This window comes from Sinocyclocheilus anshuiensis, unplaced genomic scaffold (genome assembly GCF_001515605.1).
Source record: "Sinocyclocheilus anshuiensis isolate Anshui unplaced genomic scaffold, SAMN03320099.WGS_v1.1 scaffold420, whole genome shotgun sequence".
Lineage (NCBI taxonomy): Eukaryota > Metazoa > Chordata > Actinopteri > Cypriniformes > Cyprinidae > Sinocyclocheilus > Sinocyclocheilus anshuiensis.
Genome location: NW_015557082.1, coordinates 229,516 through 241,281, shown reverse-complemented (window position 1 = coordinate 241,281; position 11,766 = coordinate 229,516). Strand labels below are relative to the sequence as shown.

Genomic DNA, 11,766 nt, shown 5'->3' with positions numbered 1-11,766 from the left:
ATATATTTATGTTTTAAAATAAATATACTTTAAACTAATATATATATAAACACATATTTAGTTAATTTATTTAACATATTTAGTGACAATGAAAAGAACAAAGATATGAAGAGAAAGCTCATATCAGGAAAACGTGATTTTTCCGAGTCCTAAAAAATGCCTGCAAGAGCTTGAGAAAAAAAAAAAAGGAGAGAAACATGAGGGGAAAAAGAGAGAGGCAACAATAAGCCTGTTTCAATAGCCTGCCATGCTGACACTTCATACAGCATGCAGGAGAGAGAGAGGGAGAGAGGGAGAGAGACGGAAAGAGGGAGAGAGGGGGAGAGAGAGAGAGAGGGGGAGAGAGAGAGATGACTGCATACCAAACACTGGCATGCTTTATTCTTTGCATTCGGGCCCTGTATTTCTGTCTCGCACACACTCTTCCGTGCCTGGCTGACTTTTTAAAAACATATTTCACCTGTGTCACATAAAGGGGCAGGGACTGATGAATTGTGCTCGTGAGACTGGCTGCAGCAGCGGCAATGGAGCGTGCCTAGATTTCCACGTGCAGTCTGTCAGTCTAACTAACTGTCTGCCATATACAGATCACACTATAGACATTACAAAGTTATAAACAGCAACACTTATTGGTGCTGTTCATGCATTCCACATTTTGTGGAAAATGAAGCAATTTCAATCACTTCATCATTCAAATATACTTATGTTTATATATAAATGGCATATTTGTACATTTGTACTACGTACTATATATATATATATATATAAAATGTGTGTGCATAGAGTAGAACAATTTTGTGTGTGTGTGTGTGTGTGTGTGTGTGTGTGTATATATATATATATATATATATATAAAATCATATTTTAGTGTTTGTGTTTTTTGGACCAGTCAATCAAATATCCCAGCTATCATGGCCTAGAAAGTGTACTCAAAAAGCTAGCCATGAATAAACCAATTTTCATGAATTGTTAAGGCATAGTTTGGCACCCCACTGACACTTCTGTGTATAGCCAGTCTCAACTGAAGCACCAGCATTCAATAATGTTGAGCAAAAGCAATGAAGATGATCTGAGCATGTAAACTGCCTCTCAGGGATGTGTGTAATTCGTCAGATTAGACAAACTCACCTGCTTGTGCATTTCGATGTTCAGCCCATAGGACATCTCATAGTACTGCAAAAAAATAAAGCCAGTCAGACATGAACACGCTGCACTGCAGCTCTAATACACAGAACTGAACATCTAGGACCTCAGCGTAACATGTGCGGGCATACTGGTGCGCAGTGCGTGCTGAAGTGTTAGCCTCGCTCATCATCCACACGTCTACGAGCAGCGCAACACAACCTCAGCCGCTAAACAAGAGCAGAGAGCACCAGTGATGGAGTCAGAGTTGGATCAGGGTCGGCTCTGCCAAGCAGCAGTAGGTCCCTAAAGCAATTACCACCCACGCAAAGCGGACGCCCACCCTCCCCATCTTCCAGCGGGTGCGGACAGAGCGGGGGAACCCGATATTAGAGGGAGGGAGGGCGCTCTGGCTGATGCGCGTGAGAGCAACGCCGCACAGATTAAATGAGATTAAGCTGCTCGACGGATCAATTAGAGGCGGAATATCAGACGGTAGTATGAGGCCCGGGCTGGAGACAACGAGGTCAGAGAGGAGGGGAGGGAGTATCGTCGGGGGGATGGAGGAGAAGAGAGAGCAGAGTATACAGACAAAAGAAAGAATGGCAGACAAGGTGGAAAAGGAAGGGATGAGGGTGGACAACTAGGGAGCAGAAGAAGTCAAATCATACAAGATGGAGCCAGAAGCATCATGGCCAAATTTAAACTGATAGATTTTTGAGGCAAATGGATTTTGAATGCAGCTTCTTAAAAAAATGTACTTGCATTCTAGAAAAGTAAGTTACGCAGTTATTGAAAGTAAAATAATTACTGAAACATTTACTGAAGTGAAATATTTATTGAAGTAAATGAATAAACAAAAAAACAAGTAAATAAAATAACAATATAATATTTTATAATGTCATATTATATTTACATTATATATAAAATTATATATTATATATAAAAACTAAGTTGTTTGTAAATAAATCAATCAAATAAAAATAAAATATAAAAGAGCCACCAAATTGTAAAATAATATAATATAATATAATAAGAACTGCCAAATAAGAAGTGCTATGTAAAAAAAACAAAAAACAAATAAATATATAACAATTTAATAATAATAATAATAATAATCTCAAAGTTTTTAATAAAAAAATAAAATTAAAGCTGAAATATAATACCACATAACAGACACTAAACTGAAAAAAAGTGTAAGTGTATATTAAAAGATAAGTGGTTTGTAAATAAATACATAAAAATACATAAAAATAAATATAATAAGATCCACTAAGATGTTTGTAAATATAATAAAGACAATAATAAGACTATAAGAACTGTGACACAGGAACCACTAAACTGAGAAAAAGAAATAATATAATAACTGCCAAGTTATAAATAAATAAATAAAATAAAGCTAAATTAACATAATATAATTGACCGTTTGCAAAGAGCTTGATTGACAGATGATCTGACCAATCATAACGCCGAATCGCCATCTTGCCCAACAAACAAATTAGATAGGAGTAGATTAACTTCGGCGGACTTAAACTTGAATAATTGTGTGTATTGATGTCTTTCTGCGGTTGAAATAAAATACGTTATGATGTTCATTCATGTTTATTTCATGCTTTAAGTAAATATGAAAAGACGATCGGTTCATGTGCCCCTTGAACTGAGGCAATACAGCGATCTGTTATGACACATTACAGAGACACAAAACAGTATTTATTTTTTAAATTTCTTAAAAAAAGACAAAATTTTAAAGCTGAGACCTTGTTTTATACCAGACGTAACCTGCTCTGTCTTGCCTGTCGGTTAGTGCTGTCAAACAATTAATTGCGATTAATCGCATCCAAAATAATAGCTTTTGTTTACATAATATATGTTTGTGTACTGTGTATATATTAAACATAAACATAAATATACGCACTACACACACATTATGTAAACAAAAACTTTTATTCTGGATGCGATTAATCGCGATGAATCGTTTGACAGCACTAAATATAATATAATAGGGGCTTTCGCACCGGAGGAACCTTTTAATAGTTCCTAGAACTACTCCCGGAAGTTCCCGCTTTTTGCCGTCTTGGCACCGCAGGAACTAGGAATGTATTTAGTTCTAGGAACTCCCATTTGGGGGAACCAATTTAGCTCCTACTTCAGAGTAGGGTCAAAAACCGTTCTATAGGAACTATCAGTGGCGCAGTGTACGCTGATTTGCCAAACGCATACAAAACACCGGCTATCCGGCATTTTTAAAAAGCCGTGTAAAAATATTTACTCCACGAACATGGAAAACACCGATAACGGCATTTACCTGTTGTCTGCAGCGTTGTGTTCTTTTCTCAGTGATAACTACAAGGAGATTTAGTCAGATTTTCACACACTTTCTATTGCGTAAAATGTGCATTTACATTCCATCTCCGTTATCATGAAACCTACTACACGGCACAACACACACACAACAAAAACAGCTCCGAACACGGCATCCTCCATTCATCGGTTGTTGATGTTTGTAAATGCCGCGAATAAAGATGTCGCTGTCGGCCACTTCAGAGTTCCTGCTGCCGGTGCGAATGCAACCAGGAAAACGGCCCGAGGGAAAAATTGGTTTTCTAGAAACAACCCTGCTGGCTAGTTCCTAGAACTATGCGGTGCGAAAGTGCCTAATATAATATAATATAATACTAAACTGGAAAAAAAACAAAAAAAACAAATACAGGCATAATAAGAACCACGAAGTTGTTTGTAAATAAGCAAATATACTAACTATAGTAATAAAATATATAAAGGACCACCACATTTTAAGTAAATAAATAAACACAGGTAAGTAAAGAAAATATAACTTCCTTTAAGTCACTAGAGTACCAAGTGAGCCCAGCTACGCCACTGATGTCCCCTCAAAAAAATAGGTGCATGATGCCTCTGGGTGGACAGGAGGTACAGAATGGTAATAGAGCAGCAGAAAAGACAGCGCAGAGGCAGACAGCGAATAAGACACAATGGAATCAGACAGGTAAGGGCTAGGTTAGTTTCTTGCGGATGTGAATATGTTCCGGCACATCTAGCCTAAGGCACGTCCTTCTGGAGGAGAGTGCGTTCTGTGCAGACTTACCATGATATAATGACGCTGCATTTCTGACTTCTCACTGGCCAGCTTGTCACATTCGAGCTTCAGACTGGAGAGAGAAAAGAAAGACTGGTCAATGAAAAAAAATGTAGACAGTAGACATATATTATGCAACAGAGGCCGGTTCAGAATGCAGTTCAGAATGCTTCAGTTTTTACAATTGCTTTACATTGTTTTAAAGATTTTTCTTTTGGCTTCTTCACATTCTATTCAGTAAATAGGGAGAGGAATTTATTTTTATAACCTGTTTATTTTAGGAAAACCATACAAAAATGTCTTTATTATGTATCACATCTATAGGCTCTGAAAACAGCAAATAAGGGTCACCGATTTTCAGAGGTGGGGGAATCAAGTCACATGACTTGACTCGAGTCGCAAATTTAAGGACTTTTGACTTGCTTGACTAAATAAAGAAAATGACTTGACTTGGACGTGAGATCCAGTGACTTGAGACTTGACTTGATTTGACCTTCATGACTCGGCAGGACTTGACTTTATAACAACTCTAATTATTATTATAAATCATTGCGACATAATTTGGTAAACAAAACGCAAGCCACTGAATCAGTGGCAGAAGACAATTTAAAGCTCTTATTGATGTTTGCAGTGCAATATTTGACAGTACAGGAAAAATATCCATTATTTTGTCAATGACCGCTCATTATAGATCTATTGATTCTGCCTGAACAAATTATAGCATTTATATGACTACATTATTGAGAGAGAGAGATGCGGAGCATATGTGAATCCCCTGCTTCAGAATGAGTGCCCCTCTATAAGCTGTGGATTTCAAAAGTGTCAAAAACAGAGATGTTTCCCCCTTGTTGCTGAAAGTATAATGTAACGATTGGGTAGCAAAGGTAGGCAGGCTATTTTATTATTGGAAGTCACGAGGCAACGCTGACAAGAAGTTAATGTGCTCCCGAATGTGTTATATATTAGGCCTACATTTATCTGAATGAATTATAGCATATAGTTATTTACTTTTTTTTTTTTACTATTTGAATTAATTATCGAGAGAGAGGGAGAAAGAGCAAGAGATACTTCCATGTGCATTATGCAGGGGCGTAGCCATAATTTCAGAAGTGAGGAGGACAGAAATGTTGTGTAATACCTGTTCTTTTATTTTATTTTTCTTTGTCTGAGAAGTTTTTTTCTAATCTTTTGCTTTTATTGGCCAAGAATTTAAATACACTGCTGAACAATAATCATAATTTGCAGAGGTGGGGGACTCGAGTCACGTGACTTGACTCGAGTCGCAAATTTAAGGACTTGTGACTTGCTTGACTAAATAAAGAAAATGACTTGACTTGGACTTGAGATCCAGTGAGTTGAGACTTGACTTGACTTGACCTTCATGACTCGGCAGGACTTGATTTATAAGAACTCTAATTATTATTATAAATCATTGCGACAAAATTTGGTAAACAAAACGCAAGCCACTGAACCAGCATGACACTGCACGAGCACAGGAACACAGTGCGCCAAATACAGGGAGCAAGAGAATCTCCCGAGATGTTTGGATAAACACTTCGAAACTGTATGCATTTGCTGTATGCATTTACAAAGCCAGGACGTCGGTACTTCAGAAAGGAAAGGTATGTAAGCTTGTTCGTTAGTTGAAAACAGCATTGGTCTTAAAATTCAGCTTAAGTCTGTCATTAAATTAAAGTGATTATAAATGATTAATCTCGTGTTTGTAATTAACTATGTCGAACTTTAAATTCCCTGGCGTTTGCCTCTCAAAACAGTGCTTTAGTGTCAAGCATCCCTCTTTGTAAATAAATATATGGAATTGTACCACGGAAACCACAGTGTTTTATCGATTAGTGATGTTTCTTTTGCACCCAAAATCCAAGATATGTTGTCAAAATGGCCTTAGTATGAGTTTTTATATTTATAACATACGATATTTAGTAATATTTTCAGCACGGCTGCCAGTTCCGTTCAGCCCACAGCTAAAGAGTTACGCGCGTCTTTAAGCAACACACTGAATACTGAACGAATCCAGGGATTTGAACGAACCGGTTGAGTGATTCAGTGGCCCATTCTTGCTTGTTCATGAACAAATCAACTGTTTAGAATGAATCAGTTCAATGAACGCTTCTGTAATAAAGCAGTGACTTGCCACCACTTACTGGCGGCATTAATGTCATAGAGTAGGCCTATCATAGCCTTAAATGCATAGCTGTCAATTTAGTTCTTATTATAAAAATCAAAGAAATCAATAAGTTACAGGGGAAGATACATACACATTAACAGCAATAGGCTTCTTGTTTTGAGCCATGACAATAGTTTTCAAGAACAATGTAGGCATGGAACAATGTCATGCAAAGTGAAAGAAACAATCCAAATAGGGTGTCTATATCCGATGAAAATTTTGGGTCCATTTTATTTCTGATATAAGGGGTGATTTGTAGTCAGCATAGCATATTATTTAGCGTGCTCCCAGACTGAATCCCAGTATTTGCTGGATATATTTAGTGCAAAATAATTTTCCAACATCTGTTAAATATTATCTGTGTCTCCTAAGATGGTCAAACTCAATATAACATAAATATGAGATACATATTTTTATCTTGTATTTTTATCAATATTTTCTCAATTACAGACTTCAGTGGTATACAAAGTAGTATTTTGCCTATATTCAAAATGTTATATTTAAAACGTTATTATTTAAAATGTATAATTAAGAAAGTTAATTTCTGAGGAAAAATTAATAAGGTCGTGTGGCAAAAAAATATTTGTTCCTGTTTGATACTGTGACTTGACTTGACTTGATCCTTAGCAGGACTTGACTTGCTTGATTTGTTTGTACTGTGACTTGAGACTTGCTTGAGACTTGATGGTAGGGACTTGAGACTTGCTTGAGACTTGAACATGTGTGATTTGCCCCCACCTCTGCCGATTTTTAGCCAATCAAGTAATTAGCCAATCAAAAAGCCATCTGGCTGTCAATCATTTTGCATGTTTGGGTTTTTTCTTGTGTGATGATTTTAGGCGGCACAGTTTGAAGAAAGTAAAATGGTGGACCTTAGCAAAATGGCAGAAAACGCTTACGGAACATTTAGTCTGTCGATAAATTTTGTAATAAATCAACAGGGGTGTAAAGAGCACTCAAAAATACACTTGAGTAGAATATTCGTTCGGAGTAAAAGTACAACTTTAAATTGTATTTGAGTATTAAAAAGGAAAAGTACTGTACTAAATCAGCCACATTTAAGAATTGATACATTGTAACAAATAAAATAAAATAAAATAAAATAGGAAACCATTTTTTTTTCTCTAGGTAAATTATTTTAGAGAACATTAAGTCAGTCAAAGATTTGTGTGATAAAATTAATTGAATAAAATGTAAGAGAATTTTTAAATTTAAATTGAGTGAAATAAAAAATATAATAATACTCAAGTACAGCAATCAAGTAAAATAATAGTATTTTACACCACTGCAAATCACCCAAATCAGGATCCAAAATCAGCCACATTTAAGAATCTCTAAAATAATAAAATAAAGTAAAATAATAAAATAAAATAAAAATTTACCTGGAGAAATAAAAGTGCTTAGAGAACATTTAATCGGTCAAATATCTGTGTGATAAATTAATTGAATAAAATGTAACAGAATATTGGCTTAATTTCTTTATATATAAAATATATATATATATATGCACATCTATTATATTTAAGAAAAAGTGTCGGGACTGGATTTTCATACAACGCCGATTGGAATCGAACCAGAATTTCCCATATGAGCACCACAGCTAATCGTGCCTTCAGCATGTGTGCAAACCACTAGCCTTTCAAGCCACATTATCTCTTTTGCTCCCAAAGAAAACAAAAACTTGATTATGCTTTTTCAGTATGTAGGGAAATCCAAAAAGAAGTTGGAAGTTTTTCCATATGGAAAAAGAGCGTCGAATGGGAAAATGTCCAGTGAAAACAATCCAAGAAAAAGTATCTGATCTATATTTAAAAAAAAAGTGCCACGACATACTAGAGGTTCTTGTTTTGTCACCGTATGACAAGCATTCTGTCTCTTCATACCTCTCCAGTCTGCTGCTTCCACTTATCCCAAAAAAGGGGAAAAAAAACCTGGGCTGTTATGACTGTGTAACATATATTGGGGGTTGTCATGGTGACCATCCTCCCTGCTGCCAGGCTACCTGTGATTGGCCATGCCAGCCACCGATTGGCCGAGGCCTCCTGAAGGTTCCAAAGATGCTCTTGGACAAAAAAAAAATAAGCCAAAAAAACGACACGTTGATGGAGTTTTATTGCCGCTTCTTTCCGCCTCCAAATCGCTCCTGCTGTCATCCTTATTTTGATGTATGTATTCCCTGATCTATTTATGCATTTGTAGAAGGGAGCGACAGCTCGGCGAGGCTCTGGGGACCGCCTGCAGTACATTTCCTTTAAAAGGCTGAACGCAGCACCAAAAAAAGCCCTTGTCTTTTGAATCTCAATTGAAGTCAATGGCGGCAAATCCATGCTCTGAATACACACACAGAAAAACGTAGGGCCTATTCTTCTGTGAACCAGGGTTAAATGAGGGTTTGCTTGTTGTCATGGGAATAGGGAGGGAAAGACATGTTGCCTTAAAGACGGGACAGTAGCAGCGTCTTTGTGTCTTTAAAAGAGTCTTCCGCCTCCGTCTACAGGAGTCAAGGCATCAAACGGATCAGATCACAGTAGCTGCTCCGTGTTAATCGGCAAGGGAATGAGGCATTAGGGAAGCTTGTTAGAAAAAAAAATGCCTGCTAATAGTGAGTTTAGTCACACTGGTTTGTAGAGGACCTCCTTAAAGAAACAGTTCGAAAATAAATGTGGTTCTGAACTCGTATGGCTGTCTTTCTTCTGTGGAACACAAAATGAAAATGTTTCATAATGTGCTGGTCGCTCTTTTATAGTGTAGTCTGATTCCAGAGCAAATGACTCTTATGAACTGGTTCTTTTAAGGGATCGCACAAGAAGACTCACAAGTCTGAATCAATCTGATGATTCTGATTAACATTTGACTTAATAAATCACGAGTCATTACTTTCGAATGTGTAACTTTCTGTTTGCTCTTTTCTACTATAGTCGGATTCAAGAACACACGAGTAGGGCTGGGTATCGTTCAAAAATTTTCGATATCGATACCGATACATTGACTTCGATACCGGTTCCTGAACGATACTTTTTTCGATACCAGTTTTATGAAATCAATTTTAACAAGGTTTTATTTTTCAGCTTGTTGATGTTTATACAAACTCAAAGACTCATCTCCTGAGCCACTGCACAAAGGAACAAAATGTAACCAACAGAATAAATCAGTGCAAATAGTTTTAATAAAGCTCAAATAGTCTTCAGTTTACACATCTATTAAGCTACATTTACACTAGTGCGTGTTCGTTTTAAAACGCAACTCAGACAGAATCATGATTTCTATTTATTTTCCACTGATTTACTGATGAGCATTAGCAGCTTCCAGCGCTGTCTGCCTGTGAACCAACACAATAAATCAGTGCAAATGGTTTTAATAAAGCTCAAATAGTCTTCAGTTTATACATCTGTTAGGCTACATTTACACTAGCGTGTGTTCGTTTTAAAATGCATAGCTCAGAATCATGATTTCTATTTATTTTCCACTGATTTACTGATGAGCATTAGCAGCTTCCAGCGCTGTCTGTCTGTGTTCTCTCTTCTGACTCCGAGTCAGAGCAGAAGTAATAACATATTTAATTTCAGCAACATTACATGGCCAAAACACACATTAGACGGCAATCGGAAGTTATTACAAACACTCGATGGTGGTTTAAAGTGAGTTTTAACCACCATTATAAATCAAATTTATTGTCTTATGTAGCATGATGCTACAGTTTGCATGAATGGTCACATAACACGCGCTTTCGGTCGTGTAACGTGAACGGACATCTGCATATGATCAGAACTCCACGCAGCTCCCGCGCTACTCTCCATTGGAAATGAATGACTGAATGACTGGTCTGTCACTTGTCGGAGATAGTGGAAAGTCAACTTGAAATGCCAGTATGACGAGGATCGTTTTCATTTTAAAACACATAAACGCACCAGTGTAAATGTAGCCTTACATCTAAGGGGGCTGGGACGCATTCACACTACAGCCTCACGTGTGCGCCACATCTCTGAGTGTAACCGGTGTAAACTAGTAGGTGTGTTCGACTTGACGCGGACCGACTGTGCAGGCCGATCGGTGTATTACAGTACCACTAGTAACTGAATTATCACCTATCTCACTCACTGAATCACGAGTCATTACTTTCCGACTCGTAATGTGCTGGTTGCTCTTTTCTACTATAATCAGATTCCAGAACAAATGACTCTATTAATGGTTGTATTAATGAATCACACAAAAAGACTCATGAGTTATGGGTTAGAATTAATCTGGTGATTCCTTCACAGAATGAACTCACTGAATCGGAGTAGTAACTGAATTATCATCTAACTCACTCACTGAATCACGAGTCATTACTTTCCGACTCGTAATGTGCTGGTTGCTCTTTTCTACTATAATTAGATTCCAGAACAAATGACTCTATTAATGGTTGTATTAATGAATCACACAAAAAGACTCATGAATTATGGGACATTGCAATTCCAACTGAATGGCCGGGTCACTGAGTGAATTCAACTGAACTGAATCTGTCAGATTTGTGAAAAAAAATAATTCAGACTGTTTTTCAACCAATTCACTGAAAAGATCTGACTCAAAATAACGATTCATTCACAAACCAGACATCGACTATTTTTCTCATGAATGCATCAAAGAAAACAATTTTCGAAGTCAAGGTTATCTTTCAAAAATGACTCAAATCTTTGTCTGTTCCTTGCACAAAACCATCACATGATTTCAGAAGAGTTTGAATAAACTATTAAACTATTGAGTAAACTATTCATATGAACCAATTTTATGATGCTTTTGAGTCCTTTTGAAGCTTTTGTAAAAGAGCAACCAGCACATTCTTCAAAACATCTTTTGTATTCCACAGAACACTGTTATTGTTAACCAAAACTTTAAACATTTCAGTAAATTAAAAATATTAGATGAAAAACTTCAATTTCAGTTTTAAAAGCAATGCTTCTATTTTTGATATTACATTTAAGTCGAAATTCTAAAAATGCTAAAACTAAAACTTTAATTAAAATAAATTTAAGACAAATATAAATAAATAAACAAATCTGACAAAAGCACATAGCAAAATTAATCAAACAAACTACAATTAAAATGAAAACTGGAAATATAAAAACCAAAAGCTAATTTAATATATTAATAAATACCATAACGGTATATAAACAATACAAAAATAACACCGCCAAAGAAAGAACATTAAGTTTAAAACAATGAGGGTGAATAAATGACAGACTGTCATTTTTAGGTGAACTATTGCTTTAAAGGGATACTCCACCCCAAAATGAAAATTTTGTCATTAATCACTTACCCCCATGTCGTTCCAAACCCGTAAAAGCTTTGTTCGTCTTCGGAACACAATTTAAGATATTTTGGATGA

The 11,766-nt window shown here is 36.3% G+C and overlaps 1 protein-coding gene across 1 annotated transcript in view; it reads right to left on the bottom strand.

Moving 5' to 3' along the window:
* The window catches only part of LOC107676942 (amino-terminal enhancer of split-like), a 42,070-nt gene that overhangs the window by 2,368 nt on the left and 27,936 nt on the right, over positions 1 to 11,766 (bottom strand). The window contains exons 3-4 of the mRNA XM_016471686.1: positions 4,226 to 4,289; positions 1,129 to 1,173 (exon numbers count right to left, since the gene is read on the bottom strand). Of these exons, the coding sequence (XP_016327172.1) occupies positions 1,129 to 1,173; positions 4,226 to 4,289 (109 nt within the window). The remainder of the gene's footprint in view (positions 1 to 1,128; positions 1,174 to 4,225; positions 4,290 to 11,766) is intronic.